The 27,661-nt window shown below is 38.5% G+C and overlaps 1 protein-coding gene across 1 annotated transcript in view; it reads right to left on the reverse strand.

Annotated features, from left to right (window-relative positions):
- Positions 1 to 1,720: 1,720 nt before the first annotated feature.
- LOC121371464 overlaps positions 1,721 to 27,661 on the reverse strand; it is a 46,634-nt gene continuing 20,693 nt past the window's right edge. Inside the window, exons 2-4 of the mRNA XM_041497377.1 lie at positions 9,357 to 9,737; positions 4,905 to 5,034; positions 1,721 to 4,313 (exon numbers count right to left, since the gene is read on the reverse strand). Of these exons, the coding sequence (XP_041353311.1) occupies positions 3,585 to 4,313; positions 4,905 to 5,034; positions 9,357 to 9,709 (1,212 nt within the window). The 5' untranslated portion in view covers positions 9,710 to 9,737 and the 3' untranslated portion in view covers positions 1,721 to 3,584. The remainder of the gene's footprint in view (positions 4,314 to 4,904; positions 5,035 to 9,356; positions 9,738 to 27,661) is intronic.

Below are 27,661 nucleotides of genomic sequence, written 5' to 3' on the forward strand. Positions count from 1 at the left end.
GCTAACCAGTCGGACCTTCTGTGAAATATAGAACGACTGGTACCTCAAAGGTTGTGATATGTGCTGCCTTGCTGTATAATTATATGTATTCGAAAAGTTCACCTTATTTCATAGCAGCGTGCCTGAAACGTGTACCATCGCAGAAAGTTTATTGAACGATGGAGAGTAAGAAGATTGCCTTTAAACCATTGACTTAAATACTGTGCAATCGAGGTCGACATCTGGCTTCATTTAGAAAACTGCGTCTGATGAATACCATTCGTTGACATCCAATAGTTAAACAACTGTCCACCCATCCGTCCGACTGTCCATACATTCAATCATTCATCCAGTCATATTTTCATTCATTCATTAATTTATTCAGTAATATGCATAAGAGTAAATATTGTACTAAGTTCTTTAGTAGTAATAAGCTGTTGATTCCCTGTCGTGTAGAACGTTTCTCGAGACAGTGATCGTCTTAATTGGTCAATGTACATTCACTCATGTCGGTCGCTGTAGAAAACTACAATCAATGCCTACCTATATTGCGCTGCTCGCTCCTCTGAATTAATTGCTACAAGTCCTCTATGGATATCTCGGTATCTATGCCCCCCCCCCCCCCCAAAAAAAAAAAAAAAAGAAAAAAAAAAGGTATTTTATTTTTAAAAACCCACGGCGAGCGACGATCACTTAAGTGTCAAGACCTGATGTAACGATCTCAAGGCGAAGTGCTAACTCTTGGACAGATCCTGACCCAATTCTGTCATGCGTATAACGAAGTAGCACGAGCAGCAACATTTAATTGGAACTGTAAAACATGATCGATTTGAATAAAATATCCATTGTTAATTTTCAATTTCAGTTGTGTAATATCTCCCAGTGACTCACCCTAGCCCTAACAGAGCTGGATGATCAACGATGCACGGTCTCGTCTGAGTTGCAGTGACGACAAACGCGTGTTGTTACTAAAGTTCATTACAGCGGGTGATTAATGTCTTTAATCAGAGAGAAGATGACTCCAGATCATCGCCACTCGACCTCTGTCGCCGTGTAGTTGTTTCTCCATCATCATTAAGCCACTGAGCTAGATTCCGTTGCGCCGTCGTGTCTGTGGTCGTCTAGGATAAAGTTGCCTGTCTGCTGTTAAATGATTATGAAGAAAACTCCATTTGTCTGTAATCTTTAAACATAATCCGTAACGCGTGCGTGGTCCACACGCGTATAACCAATTCGGATTCCATATACAAATGTCAAAACTTTAATCGTCGTCTTGTTTTGCGCATATGGGCTGGGCTTTAGTAACTAAATATATACCGCTTTGATCTTACCTTTAATGTCAATATGAAATTAATTATATAATTTATTACACAAACTGCTCCAACTACCTCCAACGTGGTTGAGCCGGTATTTTGAAATGTTACGCATTATTTGAACAATGCAAGAACACAAAATCAATCAATCAATCAATAAGTAAATAAATAAAAATAAATAAATTAAAAAAATGAATTAGTGAATGAATATATATATATATATATATATATATATATATATATATATATATTTAAATTCTGCACCTACCTTACTTACTTTTTAAATATTCAAACAGGCTATTCTGAGCCCACAGCTAAGTTTGCTGGGATGTCCGTCTAGGACAGTAGGTTATAGTGCATACTGAGAAGAGGCCACGCACATCCTCAGTGAGCCGCTCAAACTAACTCACGAAAGAAATGAACACATATAAGTTTGAGTATATTTATTTTCATTAAGAGAGGCTTGATAAAACTGAAAAACATTTCATCAATTTACCACAATATGTGCACTTCACCACGGCTTTGTTACAGACGCTCCACATAAAACTTAACATGCATTAACTATAACAAATAATATTAATAAAATTGATTGCGGTGTCATGACAAATATTCAGATAAACATGATATGGCATATTTCTGTACACACACACACACACACACACAAATCGGTGATCTGCGCCCGTGCCTATAAAGCTTTGGAGTCTAGACTCAAATATGTAATGACGTCACACGCATACTAATAATGTTTATGGCGTTGCCATGACATTGAAGTCACATATTCTATTTTAGTCTTGAGTCTAGACTCTAAACATTTTAGCAGCACGGAACCTGAAAATACATTCGTACGAATATTTAATATTTTATTTTTAAAACATTATTATTTTCAATTGGCCATTCAAAATAATGATAAAGTTAAATATGGAATATAAATTCAATACCCGACAACTCCAATATTGCTACTACACCTCAAAATCCCAGAATATATTTATAACTTCATTTTTGGAAACAGAATCTTATTAAATTGTTATGGCTAACCAAGTATTTCGGACTTTCGACATCTCAAAAGTATCGGGTAAACTCTTTCAAAGTCAGCATAACAACGTTTTACAATAGTACACATTTGCAGACTAAATGTTAACAACCTATCAGTAGAGTACCACATCTCTTTCATTGCTGTTATAAGAGATACAGTTTTGCAGAAAGTACACGCCTGAATACGAAGCTATTAATGTTACTTCACATACGTTTCTTATAAATATTTTTTAACAAAACCAGTTATTTGATCAGTTTTGAAACAGTGATCCCATATACCCAATAATGGATTTAAAATCAACAAAACAAACAATTTCTTCAATATCTGTTAAGTGTCTAGTATCCCATGAAATCGATAGGTTACAATGAATAATTATTAAGAAAAATAATATATTGTAAATTAGATTACTTTTTTTTAGTAATCTGGAATGAAACTGATATGATACCGTATGATATACAAAAGATGCACATCGAGTTGATAAAAAATTTAAAATTTCATTTGTCATAACATATTACCACTGAATGATCAATTAAGCACACACACACACACACACACGCGCGCGCGCACACACACACACGCACACACACACGCACGCACGAACTCACGCACGCACACACACGATGATTGTCGATTGACTTATACTTACATAAAGTTGCAATTTAACGGTACGATTTGTAACAATTAATAGCATACTGCTATGGTTTTCTTGGTGTGTACGAAACAGAATATGTTCTAACTGCATTAACGCCATTAACTAAACTTATTGAGAACATTTACTGGAAACGATTTTTATACGTGCAAATTAGTCTGAGACTGGCAGTGCTCTTATGGCAGTGAAATCTCCGTCGACAATAACACATTACCGTATCTACAATTCGAGATATAAACAGAATATACTAAAATTGGAACGACAAAAACTTACGGCATTCCCCTCTGTCTACCCCCCCCCCGTCTCTCTCTCTCTCTCTCTCCCTCCCCCTCTCTCCCTCTCTCTCTCTCTCTCCCTCTCTCTCTCTCTCTCTCTCTCTCGCTCTCTGTTGCTCTCTCTATTTGTCTGTCTCTCTCTACACCCACGCCCATAAACATGTGCATATGACTGTATGCTAAAAATCGTTCCTTCAGGTTATACTGTGATAATGCGCCTTAATATGAATACATACACACTATCCATATACATCACTGTGATTAGCTTTATATTAGCACACTGACACAAAACACTGCGTGAAAGACATTGGTGACAACAAACAGTCCACACCCGGCTATCTGTATGACAGCTCGGGTGGACAGAAATAATGAGGATGTAAGGCTGGAATTGGTCTCGGCTGACTTTCACCCCTAAACGTGTATCGTCCTTCCTCGTACATGGACCCGGATTCCGACCCCGAACCGGGCCGTTTGCGCGTCCTACTCGTTCGTCTTGGGTTCGAAACTCGAGACATGCTCGAATCATCGATATCAAAATTCTCTGGCCGAGGCACACAGCACGGACTGCCACTCCTGTCCGTGGCGGCGGGACTGTGTCTGCTGCCTCCATAGCAATAAGGGTCCCTGTCTCTATCTCTGTCTCTGTCACTACTGTACCTCTGTCTGTGAAAATGCCTCACCGGAAGCGTCTGCGTGGCGCGTTCACTGCAGTACGTGTCAGAACTACCATACCCAGTTTCCTCACAGTCACAAAATCCCATCAGGTCCCGTGACTGACGCGACTTCCGGTCCCTGGCGATGGATCCCGAATCTTCGATGTACTCGTATATGGGCGACTTATCGCTGTTGGCCTGACTGGCGCTCGACGACGAGTACTCGGCCTCGGGCAGACGTCTGTAGTTAGAGTTGAAGCTGTTGCTCACGGGAAGGCACAACTCCTGTTTCGGAACCTGTGAGTAGCACAGTGGAGCTGGTTGTTGAAGGCTGGGAGTGTAAAGATGGTCCATGTATTTCGAGCTGCCATTCAGAACTCTCGTTTCCATTTTGTTTCCACGTAAAGTAGTCTGAAAATGAACAACAACGTTAAAATGGTTGGAGGTTTTTGGAAACATCACTACTGCTATGTTTAAAACATTTGTTGATACAAAACAAAATAGCTATATCAATAATTTTAAAATGGGATCTTAACAAGTCATGATGTACAATATTTATGCAACAAAAGAACTTTGACACAGTAGTTCACTATTTCGATACAGTGTTATGTGTTGTCAGAACACTAGTACTTTCAAAAATGTATTAATCTCTATGGTATTAACTACACCAGTGCGTTTCATAATGTAGAACTAGCTAGCTGTTTTCCTAAGCCAGTAATGTTCACTGTATATACACTTTCATTTTTATAACAAAATATTAATTTAACTAGACTAAATCTCGATTCATACAACTTTTTGTCACTAATGATCCACTGCATGGGACGTTCGCTCCAAGTGTGCCAGTTATGAGCTGATATTAAACCTTGAGATTTGTCTAGGGTAAGGAGTGATGATTAATTATCATGTTCTTTTATTCATCTTTTTATATTTAAAATTGTACACATGATGTATTGTGGTAACATATTTTGTTTTGTACAAATCTCTTCAGTTATTTCTGATTACCTCCACGTGTCTTCCAATCACAGGCGAAGCAGCGTAGTGACAACTGGTGTAGTATTTACTTGATCCATGTGGGTTTAGTGCCGTCTGGTGGCTAGGACTGGCACAACTATCTGGTTTACTCGACTTCCTTCTGCAACAGAAAACATTCAGGGCTAAAACATAGAGTGTTTTAAATACAAATCAGAACGTGTTGCACCATACATTCCTCTCTTTATTAAAAACAAAACGATGGAATATAATATTGCTCAGACCTTCAATTCTAAAGATTATCTATTTGGTATATGATATCGCTATGGGATAACGCTTTAAAACGTAAAACCAAGTACCGTCACATAGTAACCGTGTGTCCATTTCTGATCAAGGTCAGTTATTTAGTGTGTTTTAATGATCAAAGAGCAAATCAAGCTTATCAAAATTCTGGCCTAGGCCTGACACCACATGATATGCTCAAAATGTTGGCCCATTTAACAGAAGTCCATTTGATATAGTCTTTTGATGACATTGTCTTTAATATGTGTGTTTGAATATTTCATGGAAACCCAAACCAATGATTCCATAAAGTTTTATTTTTTTATCAACATCTTAATCTCGTGCAGATCACACGGGAATCCTATACTTCTGATGGTCATGATGACCTACGTATCACGACAAAATCCCATCATCCAGTTGAGATAAAATGTCAAGATGAAACCTGACTGCTTCACATGCCATCGTGAATTATCCTGACATGTCAAGTCCGTGCATATAGATCAGCTGCAGCGCTCTCTGCAATCGAACAGATCGAGTTTCAGTTTAAAAACGAAACACGTATTCGCGTATTTCCTGTTATTCATTTAAAATGCATCACCTTTTTGTAAAGTATTGCATTGCAAATTTAAATCCTGACAGCTACATGCAAAAGAAAACAAGAACAGGACCGAAGAAGACATTAATTTAATAGAAAGAAAAAATAGTACTGTAGTCAGAAATATTGTGTTCACAATCTGGTGTCTTTGCAAGACATAGTTCAAGGGTTATTTTCAAAAATCGATGACAATATACTCTCGTGGATCATTGTGAAAAAGGTTATGATATTTTTATTTTCGTTGTGTTTCGTAGTCTAAGGGACTAAGACTTTATACCAGTTTGTTATAGATTTCGCTGTATTTATAATAAAACCACCTACGGTGTATTTAGTTTTAACTCATAATAAGCGTAAACAACATTTATTTGATAAAATAAAACATAATTAAACCCAACGTTCTACCAATATATGATCAAAACATAATTACTCCCCTTAACATCCACTATATGAAAGTTTTTGTCTTAAATAATCATAGGTACAAACTCAATTTACCAGATATGAAAACAAATTATTGCTCTTCATCATGTCCCAATGTTTGTAATTGTGAACAACCAGGACTAGCGTTTGACCACACTTGTGTACATCCAATACGCGGAGTCTCTTGCCGACGCGAAGGCAAACTGAGCCTCTAGTAATATTATCATAGTGGAATGGTATCGATATTGACAGAGTAAACTGTCGAGATGAACTCACAGTGACACCCGGCCCGCTCCAGCCCTATGTCAATATGTATAATTATCATAGTGCCAACACTGGTAATTACACCCTCCAGTGCGTCTGCCTTCCCATACACTCTGCTTATCTATGTACTTAAACATGGCTAAGGAGCTTCAGGGCAGCAATAACAGAGACACCAATTCAGGAGAGGTGGAAGGATGTGTCTGCAATAATATGCAGATTCTAAACGTGTTAACTCCATATTCAGTGGTATGGTCCAAAAGGTTAAAAGACAAAAAAAAAAAAAAAACCAATTCCCCAGAGAACTTTATTCAATGTGTATAATGTCATTTGCTTGTCCGAATATGAACATCTGAATCCTGAAACATACATATGCACCCACGCATTTGCGAACACAGACATACACGAACGCACGCAATCACTAACATACTTCAGCGATTCCATATTCCAAGCCCATCAATATTCATTGACTTCACGTTCATCCATGTATACGAATCACTATGTAAAAAACAGGAAATGATGTCTACATTTGAAAAGGAAAGGCATATTTGTTTAACGATACATTTTAAAACAACGGTTATTTGGGGTACTTCTAAAAACTAGCATGGGATCTTTTATATGTACTTTCCCATAAATAACATGCCACACAACATTAACATTAATACACCGGTCAATGAGCACTGGATGGAGCTTCAGGATCGATTCCCGTCGTGGGACCAATAGGCTATTTCTTGCTCTAGCCAGTGCACCACGACTGGTATACCAAAGGCCGTGATATGTGCTATCCTGTCTGTGGGATGATGCATATAAAATATCCTTAGCTACTAATAGAAAAATGTAGCGAGTTTCCTCTCTAAGACTATATGTCAAAAATTACCAAATGTTTGACACCCATTAGCTGATGATTAATAAATCAATGTGCTCTAGCTGCGTCGTTAAACAAACCACATCAACACGCAGACGTACAGGTATATTATCCCAATGTACCGACCCACCCTACATACCAGTAGGCCTACATCAACACGGAGACTTACAGGTATATATTATTCCAATGTACCGACCCACCCTACATAACAGTACATCAACACCATTACTTATAGGTGTATATTATTCCAATGTACCGACCCACCCTACACAACAGTAGGCCTACATCAACTCGGAGACTTACTGATATATAATATCTCAATGTACCGACCCACCCTACATAACAGTAGGCCTACATCAACACGGAGACTTACTGGTATATAACAGTAGGCCTACATCAACACGGAGACTTACTGGTATATAACAGTAGGCCTACATCAACACGGAGACTTACTGGTATATAATATCTCAATGTACCGACCCACCCTACATAACAGTAGGCCTACATCAACACAGAGACTTACAGGTATATATTATCCCAATGTACCGACCCCACCCTACATAACAGTATATCAACACCGAGACTGCAGCATGACCATCGACTCCATGCATAATTCAGCAACATTAAGTCCCAAGCGGCGGCGGCGCGACGTGCTTTAATCAACCTTTTATCTTAAACAGCTCATCCGGTCACGCTGGACCTTATTAACAGTGTCTGCATGAGCCCCTGATCAATCAAAGGCATGTCATCAGTAGATGCTCCAGATAATCCACGGTGGGAGGAAAACGGGAAGAACTCGTCCAAATTGACAGGTATTCTACTTGAAGAAAGAAATCGAAAATATCAAGTGTCAGGTTTCGCATGTTTTAGCTTTGTCTTGTCCAATATTAAGCTCGTCTCTTTTGTAAAACTGACAGGGTCAAGATTAATAAAATTTAATGAACTAATAGGTGTGGTCAATATCTCTTTCGGCTGTCATCTTGACGTATCGATGTTGGAAAGTTAATGTTCTCTCCTTGTATGGCACAGCCAGTGAAATATGTTTATGTGTATGTATGTATTAGTGATTAACATATAAACATTAAGCTGTAATTATTTTGTTATGGTCAAATGAAAGATATGCAATGAAAGCAGCCATAGCAACACATAGTACAAATGAAATCCAAAGGATCTTTTACTTTTAAGAGTGATAAAATGCGACGCCGAATCACAGGAGGGCGGGTGCTCGCAAACAATTTGACTGGTACCATCATCGTCTAACACATAACATTCATGTAACGGTTGGCTCAAAAGTCAGACTAGAGAGCGTAAGCGATCGCCCGCCCACCTGAACACGCATCTGCTACAAATACAAGTTAAAACCAGCATAAAACAAAGCCAAACTATAAGGTAATAAAACAAAACTATACACAACGCCAAAATACATTATCGTGTTTCAATTTGGAATGCCAGTCAGAATCTATAATATAATACGCAAGGCCTTTATGACAGTTTCCTATGGTCGAGGTGGCTTCTCCCCTTGTGATTTGTACTGCTGACAGCCTTCGGTTTTTTTTTTCGCGTTACGTGCAGTCGACTACCTTATTTAAAGTTTGTTTTGTTTAAGGGCACCATTAGCGCACATTGATTTATTAATCATCAGCTACTGAATGTCAAACATTTGTTAATTTTGACATAGTCTAAGAAAGGAAACCTGCTACATTTTTCCATTAATAGAAACGGGTCTTTTATATGCATCATCACATAGACAGGATAGCACATACCACGGCCTTTGATATATACGTTGTGTTGCATTGGCTGGAGCAAGAAATAGCCCTATGGGCCCACCGACGGGGGTCGATCACAGACCGACCGCGCATCAAGCGAGCGCTTTACCACTGGGTTACATCCCGCCCTGGACTACCTTAGGGTTATCGATATAAATGTTGAGTACAAAAATTAATTCCCGGTGTAAGGCCACCGTACACCATATAACTTCCCTGTGCATAGAGCAGGTTACATCTATCTACATGTAGTTATATAATAGTTATGGCAGTTCTCACTGTACCGTCACGGCAATGCTCACCTGAATTTGAAGAAGACCACAGCTGTGAGGACAGCAATGAGCACCAGGAGTCCGGCCAAAGCTATCATCACCTGGCAGGGAGTGGTACACGTCTCGTGGGTCATCCTCTCGCTGGTGTCTATCGGCGCACGATCCTCGAACTGAATGTCATATTTACATTTGTCCACCATCAGTGTCTTCACCTGGCGACCAATGCCGGGTCCCATGCAGCTGGTCCAGTTGACCTTCTCCAGGAGACCCGTGTTCCATGGCGGGGGACACGGGAATCGCTCCCAGAACGCCTGCAGGATGGGGTCGAGTTTCAACTCTGCCATCAGCAGGTCAAAGATGTACGGAAACGGAGTGGTCAGCATCAGCAAGGCTGGTCAGTACACGTGCATGCTGAAAGACACAAAACATAGAGGTTAAAACAGCTGTAGTAAGACAATATAAGACCAATCAATACTTTGTCAGGATAAATCCTAAAATGCATATGATGCCCTATCCCAGTCAAGACCTACATATAATTAAAATATTAGCAAGATAAAAAAGACGAGTATAGAACGGCTGAGTTGACGATTTTGGAAAAGTTAGTTGTTTTATCCTTCAGAGAAAGAAAATGCAGATTAATGATTAACACATTATTCTGCTATTGACAAAGACAGTTTGCCGTGGATTCGTACATTGCAGGAACTGTTGTGGTAGACGGTATTAAGAAGTGTTTATCCAATTTCTGTATTCAATTCAGGTTTTGTAGCTACTGAGAACATCGTGTGTTCCGAAATTATGGGACTAGTTTGTGTGATCTTAATGTCTTAACACATGCACGGGCAAAACCTTTTCGCAGACATAAAGGCAACACACTGAATCATGAAATAGGGAAACATCATATAGGCGGTCAGAAAAAAGTTTGTTTTGTTTAACAACAACACTAGAGCACATTGATTTATTAATCATCGGCGATTGGATGTCAAACATATGGTAATTCTGACTGTCATAGAGAGGAAACCCGCTATAGTCTTTTATAGTCACTTTCCCACAGACAGGATAGCACATACCACGGCCTTTGATATATCAGTCGTGGTGCACTGGCTGTAACGAGAAATAGCCCAATGGGCCCACCGACGGGGATCGATCCCACACCGACCGTGCATCAAGCGCTTTATCACTGGGCTACGTCCCGCCCCTTGGCGGTCAGATGACTATAACCGGGTGCAATGATGGCTTTAATTTCTATAACATTTATTTCTGAAAACTTGAGTTAAACGAAACAAAAATATACGGTAGAAATAAAGGTAAAACTCGAATATTTAATCTAAAGAGAATCAGACCTTTTTGTTATTTATCACAACTTTCGTCGCAGACAATACAAAATTGGACCTTAAAATGCACATACATGCACATACAAACAGATGGCGGAAAAATTCAGAATAATAAAATGAGAAAACTATGTGTTTATTTAGGTTAAAATCAAAGTAAACTAAATTTGATAAATGTTATTAAAAAATCGAAAACATTTTTAAATGCTTGTAAAAAAAAAACCTCTTATATATACAGAAGAGGGCTCAATTTCGTTTTCAAAAATCAAAGATAGTTTACAATGGAAACTCTCAACTATAAGGAACAGGATTCAGTTTACTCATCTAAAGTATTCAATTCCACTGGCACTTCCAAATTTATTTGATTTTCATGAATGTCATTAGCTCCAACATAAGTCTTATTTAATTGCTGCTAAATAACTAAGAAGCTCATTCGTATACAGCGCCACCTTGTCTCACACAAGTACACTAAATTTCCAAAGAACGATACAGAGCTAAAGTATCTAAATATTGAATGTCCATAACCTGGTAATCCTTCATTTCCGAACAAAAACATTACTAAAATATTTCCCTAAAGTGCTGAATGTCGTTAATCTGGTAATTCATCATTTACTACTTAAGCACTTTACTGCTTTACTGACATATACCACTAACTATCCATGCGTTCTGTACTACATCATTTTCAATGTTTTGATACATTTATTCTTAATGGAAAAAGAATGTCATGGTCCTGAAACACCAAACTAGAAACACATATATTTTGTTTCCTATCAGACGCTGAATGAATTTAATCCCGTTTACCTTAGTTTCTAAAATGCACTACAACATACTATGCAACTTTCTGGTAAGTTCCAAAAAGCACTCCAATATACTATGTAGCTTTCAGGTAGTTTCCAAAAAGCACTACAACATGCTATGTAACTTTGTGATATTTTCCCAAAAGCACTACAATACTATGTAACTTTCAGATAGTTTCCAAAAAGCACTACAACATACTATTCACTTACGTAGGTGTGATGTTTCGTAGCCTGTAAGGTGGCTTAGCTTCAAGATTGCATTCTAACTTGTGAGCCTTTGCTCTGTCCCGTGCCTACATGCTGTGTGCACTTAATCCAGTTTCCTTAGTGTCCAAAGACACTAGAAGTCTACAATATTACACTAGAACGTACAGAACATGTAATCTTAGCACCAAGATGACCACTTAACATGTTACAAATTACAACGTTCGTATGGACGATCTTTTTGGATAGATCAGCAAGAACAGAGGATGCTCTCCGTACATTCATCTCGAGGAAATCAATGACAAACGGGAAGAGACAAAAATAAAAGAGTGCGCTCTGATTGATCGTCGGAAGTGTGTGACACACTGCATTCTGCGGAATGGTGCACAATGGAGTCAATTTGCTCCAAACTGCATTCCGAAAGCCATCCATCTCCACACCGCTTGAGACCAGTCGATACATCGAGTGCACATCGATCCGACGAGGCGGAATACAATGCAAACACCAGTGTGGATATATCGGCTGCTAGTGTCAATGGGTTGTGCTCGGCCAAGCGCTAACCGTGACAGTAGTAAGCGAGACACAATAATGTTGATTCTTGTCTGTAATGGAATGTGGGAGATAAACTGAGGGAGTGGTGACAAGAGCATAGTGGTTCACAGCATTGTTGGTAAACTAATTAAAACATCATTTCGTAATACTGTATGAAAAGTTCAATTCAGTTCAGTCTACTCTAGTGTTGTTTTGTTTGGGCTTGGCACATGGAAACAGAACTTATTTCTATTTCAACAAGAACCATTTATTATTAAACATGTCGTTATGCCTGGTTCCATAACACATGACAGAAACATGGCTTTGCTACCTTTTCAAGATAAGGTTGTGAATATGAAATCAGACCGATCATTTCGTGTGGCTTTAAAATGCACCGTGTTGTCACTAACTCTTGACAGACACCCACTAAAAGTATTAGCTTCTGGTATCGTGCTGACTTTGCGGTTTAATAACTCAATTACAGGTCATAAATCAATAGTTGTGCAGTGATACACATGTTTAAGAAGTTCGTGGGGGTTTTCCAGTGTCAATATAACCATGCTTCAATACAAATAAATATTCATTTTTGGAAACGAGTCCTTTGTAAATAATAATTGTACAATACTCTGCGACAGTGATTCGTAAACAAAGATAGGTCAAAAGGCATACGTCTGGTAGGGAACGAAAAATATGTGTATAGGTCAAAAGGCATATGCGACTAACAACATTCATTAAAAGTATATATTAACAAAAAATACAAAATCATATATTGTGTGATGAGATTAGCTGAGTTTCCCTTCGTATATTAACATTATTTTACAAACTATTCATCCTTGTGCATTGAGACAACATATTGATACGTACCATAAACGGAAATCGCGACATTTCTATTATAGAAAACACTAGTAAAATTTATTGTCTTCGACTTTCACACACATTTCGACAAAAAACGCCATGTGGTGGTGCAAATATGTGAGGCGTGTTTTAAATGTGGATTTGTTTGTGAAGTATTCAAGCAATGCACCACATGTGCTTTCAATTCTAGAACCACAGCAATTTCTAAACACTGACAACTGTCCAGCGTTATGGTCTGTGTTGTGCCATGTTGTGGTTTAGGGAACTTGAAATGTGCCCATGGGACAGTGATATTCGTGTTATCCATGCATCCACAGAGTGAATGTAAGCACGGGATAGGCATGCACTATTTGGTGGTGGGGGATAAATGAAGAAGAAAAGGGTCTTGCTTCAAATACGTCTGTAATCACAGGTTACGTCTAAATGTTTTACACAATACGATTGCCTCATGTGAGAATAGCCACGAAAATAGCCGATTGTAACAAGACAACATTTCTATTTTTTCAGTTGCTATGCAGTCGGCTATTCTCGTACGAAACACTCGTATCGTGTGACATCGCCTTTAATCTCCACAGCTGCAAATGTCAACTTCCCAACATTCAAACAAGACCATATTTCTGCACCCTAAAAACAAAACAAAATATATTTTTCTCTGGATGACACATACCGACCCTTACATTTTTAAAACGCCACCTAGTGGATACAAATGCCCGGGATGGGGAGCGCTGGATTAAACCACTGGCATATGAGGCAGGAACACATGGGCCCTGCCCCTCCTCCATCACACCTCTTTTTGTAATCACCTTTTATATTTGTCTGTTACCATATAACACTTGTAAAGGTGTTGGTGCGCACCCACCCACCCCGAATATGGGTTCCTGGAAAGGTAAATTAATTAAATAGTGGTATTTATTTCAGGTGGGGTGAACATGAGTCACAAGTATATGCATATCTGTTGACAGGTCGAGCTACCCGATCTCACAGCAGTCAATCGCCATGACAGATGTCAGTGCAGATGTGTTATGACTGTCAACAAACTGCACGTACAGAACACTGTGGGAGTCCATGCACTCTTCACACGTCAGTCAGGTAGCATAGATAATTCAAAACAGGATCATGTGGGCAACCCTCCCTGTTCATCTCAATGAACCCGGTGCCACTGATTATGTGATGAGTATGGGATCCAATAGCGTTTAGAGATGTTACAAACGAGGCAACATATCATGTTAATGGCACAGGTAACTGCTAAATTTGTGTTTTTGTTTTCTGAACGCACTAGGTGTTGTTTTGTTTTTTAAATCATCATACGTTGCCTCTAGCCCAGTGCCATGGTAACATAAACTACTGGTGATGTCAAGTGTTTGAAAAAAAGAATAAACGTATTCTTCCTACAATTATGCATACAAATCAAAATTCACCTAGAATGTTGAACCAATACTCATAAAAGTGCCATCGGAAAGACACTTGTAGCAACGATTTATAAAATGTCATAATCGCTTCCATGCTCTGTCTGAGACTAACAGTTCAAATTAATAGACTCAAATCGTAACCAGTTAGAATTATACAAACAGAATGAATGTCATGCACTGTGATAACGCGCTTTTACCACTGTGGAGATGTAGCTAGTGTTTTTTGTCGCAATGTTACGCACGGTTAGCATGTGCCAACGTACATTTTCGTGCTTATATCCAATTAGGGTTCACGGACGCTGTCCTGGGCACATACCTCAGCTATCTGGGCTGCCTGGATTAGCTGGTTAGTGATTAGTGAGAGAGAAGAGGGTGTAGTGACCTTACACCTACCCATTGAGCCCTTAAGAACTCGCTCTGAGTTGGAGCCGGTACCGAGCTGCGAACCCTGTACCTACCAGCCTGTAGTCCGATGGCTTAACCACTGCCCTACCGATGCCGGTGCACGGTTAGCAATGTTATATCAACCAGAGTATAAATTACCACGACCTTTAATCTCAGTCTGAAATAGCATGTGCATCTACGTTTATTATTAGCTGATTGCCATGAAACATGAAGTCTCAAACTGTATTAAAATGGACTCAATGGCACGGAACTGAACGACATTTTTTACAATATTTTTGCTATTTTCATATTACGCACAAAAATAAACTATGAAATACAGGTATATTGTATCATAAAAAGAACATGAACTAAAAAAGAGCAAGTTCTTCGAAACCGATATTACATTTTGGAACCTAGATATATACAAAACAATCACACACATACCTTCAGAGCTTTCAGTGCTTCTATAACCACAGACATGTTACATCATTTTCTGTCAGTATCTCAGTTCAACATCTTAACTGATGAAAAACCATCAGGACGCTTTGGGGCGGCTAAACTTTCATCACCGTTTGAACCGCTTTGTGGACGATTATGTAAAAACCTATGGCACGGGAATGCAAGGCTTCGCCACGCCAAAGGCTGTTCAAATAATCTGGCCGCTTCCAACAAAATACGAAGATCAATGGAGCAAATGTATACTACCTGTTGATGTAGACATAAACAAGTCAGAGGTGACGATATAAGCGCAAACAAACTGGAACTGGAAGCTAGGGGTATATTTGGCGGAACACACATGAACGAAGGGTCGCTGGTTTCATACCTCGGTGTGTTTGCACTGAACTGCTGCTCCTGCCAGTTACAAATCCCAGGCGTATTTATTGTATACGCGTCTTCAAGGCAGATTAAACACATCATTGCCGCTATGCTTTTTAATATTAAAACGTACAAAACAGGCTTGTCTGTATTGTTGTGCTACATGCTTTGTTATACAATATCTAGGACATCTGTAAATGATTTTTTTCTCTCTTTACTATCATCTAATGAAAGACAGCTCCCGTTATTAGGCTCTGTCGCAGATTGGCTCAGTGATTGATTATCATAAAAAACGTTATAATGTTACGGATTTGTAGGCTGTCGCTGTCAAATAATTGCATAAGGATGACAGATCTTTTTTGTTATTTTGATTCTTTTTTTATATTTTGTTGACAGTGGAGGAGAACAACTGATAACTGAAACATAAAACCGCTTTGAATATGTAGCTGTATTTATGTTTTTGTTAAGTTTAAATTACTGAGAGTTGTTAACACAGAGAATCAGAAGATAGGCTGATACAGTAAATACAAGTGCAACAAGAGGATGATAATGTAATTTGCGATTGGAATGCTGCACTACGTGCACAGTGAATGTCTATATCTATCATCAGTTTAGATCAACGTCATTACCTGTTATTGTCTACTCAGATCCGCTGTTATAATGCATTATTATTTTATAGGAATATAGCACACTTTCCCTCTGCCAAGAGATGTGAAGTTTGGTTCAATATGCAAGTCTGGACAGGTACCGATTTAGACGATTCATTGTAGTGAGTATTTTATCTAATGTTAGTGCGTCTTGCCTAAAATATTTTATAGTTGCTAAGAACACTACATGTATTTTAGTTACGTGTACTTAATAACTGTTATTTTAAAATAATTATATAATTGTTATTTGCTCAATATATGAAACGTATATTTGTTAATTGCACAATATAATATATTTTAGTGGTTTCTCTGCTTGCAATTTGTGTGCATGCACATGTATTCTTCCTAAAAACAAACCAAACTGCGACCCAAAGACCCTTTCACTTATACTTCCTCATACTCCAAATGTGTATTTTACCGTAAATGTGTTTTTGATATCGAGGACCATTTCTCTAATGACGCCATTGGTGCCAAAACTCTCCCTTCAGACATACCAGCGATGTGCCCGTGAATATCTCTCTAACCCTTGGCCGTCTGATGTTCGCCCTAAAGCATTGATTTCCTAGCCAGATATATTGATAGGTTTGTCGCCGAATCAAACCACTGTAGACCCCATACAAGCGATAAACGAGATAAACATGTTAGCCGAGACCATTTTGCATTACAGAGTGCTCACAGTATGAGAAGATTTGTCCAGTGAAAGTGGTCGGGATACAGCCGCGATGCAAGAAAAAGCTGGCAGATTAAACAGGGACATTTGAGAACAATTCTTTGCGGGTTCTGTTTAGCAAAGTACCAAAATAGCTCCGGCTTTATATTTTTACATAATCCGAGAAAATTAATTTGATAAGGAAAGCCGATCTATATAATCCTTCGTCCGCGATGAACAGAAGATTAGCTTTATCATGTAGATCAGTCAGTGGTTAGCATTTTTGGCGACTAGTCTTTTATAGAATAATAATATGGGATACTAGTATTCCAGAAATGACTATGAATGGAAAGAGGGTTCATTTGACTCCAAATGTTTTTGTGCATAATCGGTTTTGGGCAATTTCTAACTGTAAAAATGTTCAATTATCTAATTTGTTGAATATTGAAAAAAATAAATTCCGCCTCATCAAATTAATTTCCTCCAGCATGATCACTGGGAAGAGATCTTTTCTCTGACTTTCCTTTTCGTGGTTTTGTAATACATTGCTCGTATTACATTCAAATTATATTCAATAGATGGTTGCAAATTACTTGACGTGTCTTCGCTGGTTAAAAAACAAATGTTTCCCTTCATCGCCTCCCCCTCACATCCGTGAGAATAGCCCCTATTGAGCTGGTGTTGATAGTTCAGAAACATTGATTATTATAATACAAAAAGCCATAATCAATACCAAGTTCACCGCGTACGTGAACACTTACCATTAGAAAAGCAAACAGTGTGGCAAAAGGACGCGATGATACATGCCAAAACTCGTCGACCTTAACCGCGTTAATATGTCATGGTCTGGCAATTCACGAAACTGGTGATGATGCGTTAAAGGGACTTTCTCACAGAGTAAGGTATAATAACGATTTTTACCAAGTGACTGAACTGTGGTGAAAATGTGCAAATTGTAATGATTTACATTATACTTTGTAATATGCCACATTTTCAATATAACACAACATATGTTAAATGGACCAGAAATAATTAAAGTTGATAAAAGCAAGATTCATGTCAGAGCAAGACATGGTCCAACGCTCAAAAGAGTGTCACCTTCCATGCTTAAGAGCTGCCATTATGCATTGCTTTAACAGCTACATTATTAACGAACGTTAATAATAACAACTATGTTTACACCAACAATATTGAGTTATCATTAACATTATAACCAATAAAAGTGTAAATACTGACAAATAAACATGACAAATAGTACTAGTGTTTATTTTATTTGTAAAATATGTGATATTCAAAGTATGTCCATCAACAATGGTACAACCCTGTGATCTTTTATTTCACTCTCAATAATGTTTATATTTTTATTCTGATATATTATGTGAAACGAAAATTATTGTTATAAAGGGTAGGTAAAAATAACGAAATTAAAAGACACGGAAAAAAGACAACGTAAAACAAAATAGTATATGTGCGCAGCTGCCTACTATAAAGTATTTACAGCTCATTGGAAGTATTGCGAAGTTCCAGTAAAGAATTCAAATCAATCATCGCCACATTATTTGTTCGCATCCTGCCATGTTTGTCTTCCAATATGAATTCCATACACTGGGGATAATACCTGAGAAAATATTTGTTCATGCTCGTAAATGTGTGCACTTCCCACAAACTGTAATCCGAATCGCCTTAGCTCCAGACACACTTAAAATGTAAAGAATTATAAAAGGTGAACATGATATCCAGTATCGAGTGTCGTATGATACATATTAGAAACTAATCGAGCTATAAATTGGTTGTTTCTTCACAGATTATGACGATGATTATGATGATGATCATGATGATAAAGATGATGATGACGGCGGTGGTGATGATGGTGATGATATTAATTATGGTGGTGATGGTGATGATGATGATGATGAACTCATAAAATAAATGCTAATGATTTAGTATGAGAGTTCAAATTTTGTAAGAGAGACTATTGTACTGTATATTTCCAAAAAGACATAATACGCATTAAAACCTATAGTATACAAATTTAACAGAATTAATTTTGCTTAATGGATCCTAGTGCACATTGATTTATTAATCATCGGCTATTGGATGTCAAACATTTCGTAAGTTTGTTATATAGTCTTAGAGAGGAAACCCGCTACATATGTTTTCATTAGTAGCAAGGTATCTTTTATATGAACAAGTTTGTTTGTTTTGTTTTGTTTTAACGACACCACTGGAGCACATCGATGAATTAATCATCGGCTATTGGATACCCTGTCCCGAGTCAGACACCCGATCGTATCGGAGGCCGGACTCGGGATAGGCGTGCCCGAAACCCTAGTGGTACATGGACACGTTAAACCAGTTACTAAGCTAAGCCATTAGTTATTATCCCTGTCCCGAGTCAGACCCCTGATCCTATCGGAGGCCGGACTCGGGATAGGCGTGCTCGAAACCCTAGTGGTACATGGACACGTTAAACCAGTTACTAAGCTAAGCCATTAGTTATTATCCCTGTCCCGAGTCAGACCCCTGATCGTATCGGAGGCCGGACTCGGGACAGGCGTGTTCGAAACCCTAGTGGTACATGGACACGTAAAACCAGTTACTAAGCTAAGCCATTAGTTATTATCCCTGTCCCGAGTCAGACCCCTGATCGTATCGGAGGCCGGACTCGGGATAGGCGTGTTCGAAACCCTAGTGGTACATGGACACGTTAAACCAGTTACTAAGCTAAGCCATTAGTTATTATCCCTGTCCCGAGTCAGACCCCTGATCGTATCGGAGGCCGGACTCGGGATAGGCGTGTTCGAAACCCTAGTGGTACATGGACACGTTAAACCAGTTGCTAAGCTAAGTTATTGGATAACAAACATTTGGTAATTTTGACTCGTAGTCATCAGAGGAAACCCGCTAAAAAAAAATGTCTTATGGAGCAAGGGATCTTTTATAAGCACTTTCCCTACAGACAGGAAAACACATACCACTGCCTTTATGGTGCACTGGTTGGTACGAGAAAAACCCAATCAGCTGAATGGATCCACCGAGGTGGTTCGATCCTGCGATGCAAGCACCTCCAGCGAGAACTCAGCCGTCTGAGCTAAATCCCGCCCCTTTATATGAACAATTCCACTCCCACAGACAGGATAACGCATACAATGGCCTTTGATATACCAGTCGTGGTCCAGTGGCTGGAACGAGAAATAGCCCAATTGGTCCACTGTTATACTTCCAAAAAGATAGGATAGTACACGTTAAAGCCGGTAGTATACAAATGTAACAGAATGGTAAGGCATGCAGCATTCGGTATCATTAGACAGATCCTAATGCAAATGTTGCATTCAGTGTTGCTCAAATATGTTATGCACAAAACCAATGGTTTGAATGCTGTAGGTATAGCGTCTTCATTACTGGGGATACCAAGGCAGGTACAATCTTGCTACGTCTTGGTAGGTAAAGTATGCGTGCTTTGATCGCGATAAGAAAGTGAAAGTTGGGATGAAAGATACATTTTTTTCTTGTCTTGTTGTTTAGGATTTATTCGTAATGCATATCTTATCTTTTGGCAATCAAGAACAAATGTAGTCTATAATGGCGTGTTTTTGTTAGATACAATTAAATTAGATTTATTTAGAACCCCCAGTGTAAGAAAACAGGTCTACGTTCAGCAAGCCGGTTTTTTGCTAAACGTTTGCAAACTATTTTGACTGATATGATTCCCGACGTTGTCATTCGGGTTAGGTTTAATGTCAAAATCAATCGAAGCGTTAGCAAAAAAACATATGGCTGAACTTGTCTCTGGGCTTTGGCACCATACGAAATACGAATACGAATATGTGTATTTGGATTGCCGATAATTTCACAGCGTGTTTCACACATACATACATTACAATGCATATATATAAATACGCATCTAGTTAATTAACATTAATATTAAATAGACTGGAGTTATATAACGCGTTGTGTCCTTTGCAAGACTAGTGAAAGCAGTATTCAGAACCAACGTTTTATAACAATAACTGTTTGTGTTGTTCACAACAACAAAATACTTTAACTGTATAAAAATACCAATCAGAGTTAGGCGTGTTCAGCGTGTTGCGCTGCTGGCATATCATGAACATAGTGTTGCTAGTTTCCACTCCCGGCTGGTGCTCTACGACTGGCATATCAAATGTCGTAGTACATGCTCTGCTTATAGAAGGTTCTTACTTCTGGTAGGAGTAACCTAACCTATTGTGACTTTTCATAGTTTATTGCCTCGTTCTCCAGACCAAGTGTGAAAAACGCATATTATGGTACACACTGAATAGCCATTGTTTAAAATGTGCTGAGGTGCCGTTGAACATTTGTTACTTTCCTCTCCTTAATACACAACCAATTTATTGTTTTCTTGTTCGGACTACACATAATTACATGAACTTTGCTGATGCACGAAAACTGAAATAATTTTACAAACCTCGATCTAAAGAAATCTAGGGGAGTGATTAGTTGCTCCCCTAACTTTATGGGGAGCTATTTAAGCTATTACCATATTGATACCATATAAATTCACATGCTAATGGGAACTAAACATTATTTCCTTGAAATAGTCTCATAGAAGTGACGGGGAACGAGAGTGATAGCTCGCATCAAACGACGGGGTTTGATTTTGTTATTCACATCTCTGTAATAACGCGATAATTTACCCACAACTGAAAGCATTCACTTCAGGTTTTACCGAGCAAACATCATTATTTGTCACATAAATATGATACGTAAATACCAACGTGTATTCTTTTCTTGGTAATATGAGTTGATATAATAGCTATGATTGATGTTGGTCATTTTAATTGACAGCAGACGTCTTAATCGATGCCAGTCATGTTAATTGAACCTTCGGACTCTTTGTTTTGATACTTGTTAATATTTAACTACCAGCTAAAAGTAGTATTGATTCGAAAGGGCATACTCATGATATTGTCAGTGTGCTGTTACGGATTGCTAGGGATTTCCAGAAAGGCCATTTGTCATGTTTAAGCAGAAAGAAGTTATGTAGTAAACGAAAATACTGATAGTTAATAAGTGTTATTGCAGCACGTATTATTATTACGTCTTTTTATTTACACACAAAATACTTTCTTGCGGGCAGTCCGTAACGACTAGGGTTTTCCCGTCCCAGTAAATGTTCAACGACCACTATATCGAAGGTCGCGGTTTGTACTGTCCTGTGTGTGAGAGAGTGCATACCAGTATAGAAGCTCACTAGTTACTAACACTCATTGAAACATTTAGCGGGTTTCCTTTAAACTATATGTCAAAATTAAAATTTTGTTTGCATCAATTAGCTGATGATTAAGAAATCGGTGTACTTTAGCGGTGTCGTTAAACAAAACAAACTTTGTAACACGTAATCTAGAGCAGTATGCGAAAACACATTTCATACTATTTTCGATTAGAAGCTTGGGATCTTTCGAAAAACAGGGCAGCAATTATTACAAGTGTCGATGAGGTGAAGATGACGTATGTTGATCCAATATATTAAACTAGAGTGTATTTTGAAATTTAGCCAATTTTAATTGAGTCAGATGGGAGATGTTTCATTTACTACATGGATAGCATATATTACCAAAGTTGTGAGACTACAAACTTCACACCAAAACATACAGTTCGACCACCAACAGCGCCACGATCAATACACAGCTTACAACAAGCGTTCTTTGGCATAAAACACGTCCCCACCGCAGAAATATTCACATGCACGAGTCTTGTGTCTGAGTCAAACAAATTTATAGTCCGTAAATAACGGACCTGTAGCGGCTCATGGGAACAACTTTACGTCTGGGAATTAAAGAAAAATGCTATGAAAGGTACAGGTTTATACAGTACATGGTAAACATATTTTATAACTTGCCACTTGTGTTACTAATGGAATGGAATGACGTTGCGTAGAGTGGCGTGCTATGATTTGAAATAACTTGAAAGCCCATGCGTTTTGTCATAATGTTTAAAAGTCTAAGTATGTCCATAGTAGTTAAAACAACTCACTGCTGGTAGTTAAATATTAACTAGTATGTCTTTTGAAATACAGGTACACCATTTCATTATTAATTTCGGTGGGTTTCGTTCAACACCGCCATGTGAACTGAGGGGGTTGGAGTTGAGGTTGGGGCCATGCTTCACATCCACACTATTTCCAACACCGTATTAAAATGAAAAACAAAAACCTCAATTAAAACGCCCTACAATGTACAAAAGATAATACTATAACAAATGGTTGTGATCGGTGAACTAACATGACAAAATACCAATTCATTGCCTAAATATTTCAACATATTGAAACCAAATGCTCTCAATTCCTCAGTACAACTAACACAACAAGTCTCACCTGCGTGTAAAATGTCCAAGCATTTTTCCTCCTTTGTGGTGCGCCACTACTTTTACGAAGCAACAAGACATCAAAAGTACAGAGGTGCTACCTGCTAGTCACCCTCTGTCCGTGTGGGTACACGAACATTTCCTCCTGTCACGTTTTATACTTGCGGGCATGTACTTGCCCTTTCTATAAATGATATTTATTCAAACGATTTGATAATTCGCGAGATTGTCCATAGATATAGCACGTAGTTGTCACTTCCTTTGTTCAAATATGTCGCCTTTTCCGGACATCTGGATTGCGAAGGGGAACTGTTTGCTCTGTCAGATTTGAACGCGGTGAGACACGAAAGATTTTAGAGGCTGTTGACTGGGAACACGTCCGTAATGACGGCAACAAACACGGAACATGGCTGTCAACTGCACGATAAGTGAAAAGAGCGATTAGCACAAACAAAAGAAGTAAACCCAAGGAGCCGAGGTACTGAAAAACAAACGAGAAGTTGATGGCTCTTGAAGGATTCATATTGCGTACACAGCCATTCTTCAATCCAAACACTCCAGCTTTCGAGTTTCTCCATCAATAAAGGTTGTGTAACCAGAGCGGCATTAAAGACACGTATATGAGTTGATTGCTGTTGTAAATGACAATGCTTCAGTTTATTATTGGTTTCTACAACAACCATAACAATCACCAAAGAAAGAGGGTATTGCCGCACGGTCTTTTAATGTCCATAACGTGCGCATTAAAACGTTTGTTTTAAAATACAATGGTGGTAACGTTGACAACTCATATAATTCAATGTAATTTAACAATAGCTTTCTGTTGGTATATTGTTTCCTAAGAACAATATGTATATACAATCAGTCTTAAAAATATAGATTTAAAACTACAAGTAGATAATGTTGTATGGGTACGAGCGTTTTAAATTAATAAAAGATGTATTTCTGTGTTGCATATTAATGCATAATTTGATACGGGTCAATATTTGTGTTAAAGTAAATTCACTTTATAAGCATGTTTTAAACAAATAAAATACCCCATGACAAAACCAAACTTAAATAATTAAACATCTTCACCCATAAAACTGGTATTATTAATATGGAAGAAGTCGAAGACACCATATTTTTTTATATACACCACAAAATAAAAAAGTGTATACCGAGAGAAACAATTACAGAATACCCACCAGGCATAAAATAATGGTTATGGCATAGCTTTTATTTTTATTTTATGTCTGGTGTGTACACCTCCCTTCTCTGTACATACATGACTTTTAAAAAAGTACATTTTGTTGATGAAGGATATACACAAACGTGCCTGCCTTCCTCACCTCCTATGTGACATTGCCAGACTCATTATGGATGGGCGGGGTCAGCTGGTATATAGTACTCCTGAACAAAAGTTACAAAACAGTTTCTTTAGACCATATTTTATGTTGTACAATACCTTATAATAAATTGTAGTGTCAGGAAACGTATTGCCATTATATTGACGATAATAGCACCACCGTATAACATTTATGTTTATTGGTGATTTAACTTTATTTTCTAAGTCGGTGTTATGGGAGGCATACGTGAAATGATTGGTGAAATCGTCCTGTGGATCAACTGCTTGGTGTAAATCACCAATTTGTAGTCACCGTATCAGCTGTGACTGTATTATATCACACGGTTAGGAAATACAAATTTCCGTTACGTGATAAAACATCGCCATTAGCCTCGTATTAATTTTGCCGCGTAATACTATCCTGACAACTAGTTGCGGTTTATTTGACGTCTCGCGCATCACGCGGACAACTGATCTAGCCAATAACCGGTTGGCGATAAGACATGTTTGAACGCAATTACTGGCCAATTTATGAGGGATGCTGATCCCGATTAGACCATTATGCGGCGATCAACACTGATTGTGCCTAAACGGTAATATACTGGTATAATGTGACAATATACCACAAACCGACGGAAACCACGCGAATAGTAATTTGTTACTAGTTGTGTAGATATACGTATCTTGTAACGAATAGTTGCGTGTCGGTTCGTAACATTTCCACTTGTTTAAGATCTATCGGCGTTTCACCTGTGTGCTAAAATAGTCGACTGTCACTGGTAATTGAGCCCCATGGTAGACTGTTATCTTCAAGTGTCAGCTATATGCTCGAATCATTTTGTATAACCTGTGGATTTTTTTTTTTTCCTGTTCCATTCAATGTTAGTTTCAAATAGCTCGAATATTCTCCCGGTCGAAAGCTAAACAGACGTTTTTGACGATTACGATCGATTATAACTGTTCAAATAACCGTCTAGCTTTAGAATGGCAGAGTACTCGAGCTAAGTCTTTTGTGTATACTTATTTTCGTGCTTATATGAAATTAAGTTTCAAGCTCGCTGTCATTGGTAAACACCTCGGCTGTCTGTTCACCACGGAGGACTAATGGTTAGTGAAAGAAAAGTCGGTGTAAATAATCTTCTGCCTAACTAATGAGTCGTTAAAGTCGCTCTGGCTGGAAGCCGGTACCGGGATGCGAACCCAGTACCTACCAGCCCGATGGCTTAACCAATACTCCATCGGGGCCGGTGCATATTTTCAAATATGTTTCAGAATTTATACCAACTACTAGTCGTCAACTGTTTGAAAACGTGCGTCATATTCAGCAGCATTCTGACAACCTTGACAAGTAAAAGAAAGAAGATTTGATCTAAAACCTTGTTTAGGAGAAATCAGATAGCAATTACCACACGAGTTATCTGTTTTCCGGGCCGGGGCGCTGTAATCCTCGGTAAGCCTCAATGGTGTAACACGTAGATAACCGGGCTCGTTAGTTCTCTGCAATCCGATTATTCTACATAAATGGTTGTCTCATTAAAATCTTCAGGATTTTTTTTTTTTAATTATAAAAATGAGGGGTTGTTTTTCTTTTCTTTCTTCTTCATGTCTCATTTGTAACACGAGAGCATGTTTTTACTAAATAATCGATTACATACATTAATGTTACTAAAATAAACTTGGAGAAAAGAAGTACGTATGCATTGAACAAGAATGTTAAAATTAACAAATATTGCCTAGGTGTGTATGCGTGTATGATGTGTGTGATGTATGCTTATCTCTATGACTATATGATTGTGTATGTTTGTGTCTGAGTGCTTTTGTGTGTGTGTGTGTGTGTGTGAGAGAGAGAGAGAGAGAGAGAGAGAGAGAGAGAGAGAGAGAGAGAGAGAGAGAGAGAGAGAGAGAGAGTATTGAATGTGTATTGTCTTTGTTTTGTGTTGTGTTGTATTGTATTGTATTGCTATTAATTAAAAAGATGTAGTACGTTTCCTCTCTAAAACAATATGCTAAAATTACCAAATCTTTCACTTCCAATAGCCGATGATTAATAAATCAATGTGCTCTAGTGGTGTCGTTAAACAAAACAAAACAATAGTGGCCAAACGGCCCTGTTAGAAGAAAATGCCTTACAATGGCTACAAAATCAGGATGTTCCCTTTAATACTCTTTGCTGTAAAGACAAATAACATGTCGATATCTAGAACATCACCAGATTTACACGGACATTCTGACCACATGCCATAAGCCGGTGTTGCAAAACGTTTCAACTTTCAGAATTATCATCGTCCGTTCAGCAACAGCGAGCGACGCTAACTTGAAACGTATTAAACCAGTCTTGCGCATGTTTTTCTGCTCAGTCTGACTGAACTCAGCTCAGGTGTTGCCTGGCATTTATCTCAAAATAGCGAACGTTAAAAATAAATTATTCATTGCGAAAAGTGGAAGAAGCTGCAATGCCAGCGTCACAGAAATCAGTAAAGTTATATATAGTCAAATCATCCCAAGCGGCCATCTCTGGTAAGCGGCCACCTGCCTTTTGCATTAACCCATATAAAGCGCCCAGCTGTTATTATTTTAGATGGTTGTTTAATAAAACTAGACTCTAATCATAAATTAAAATTAAGGACATGCATAATCTGCGAACTAAATATTAAATGACCACAGCTACGGATACAGCTACAGCTACACACACACACACAGGGGGAGAGAGAGAGAGAGAGAGAGAGAGAGAGAGAGAGAGAGAGAGAGAGAGAGAGAGAGAGAGAGAGAGAGAGAGAGAGGAGTTAGATACTACGCCCATACTTAACATACATACATTGCATACATGCATACACACACACACATATATATATAACAGGAGTAGGGGTGGTGGTCAGGTCAGGTCAGAGGGTTTTACGTGCACATTCAGAACAAGCTGTTGTAGCGCACGCCTGTCGTGCAAGGGAGCACCAGCAGTCCGATTGAATCGGTAGCAGGCGGGTGGGGGTGGTGGTGGTGCTATGGAATTTTGAGTGGAGCCATTTTAAAGCCAACGAGAAAATGG

The sequence above is a fragment of the Gigantopelta aegis genome, chromosome 4 (genome assembly GCF_016097555.1).
Source record: "Gigantopelta aegis isolate Gae_Host chromosome 4, Gae_host_genome, whole genome shotgun sequence".
NCBI lineage: Eukaryota > Metazoa > Mollusca > Gastropoda > Neomphalida > Peltospiridae > Gigantopelta > Gigantopelta aegis.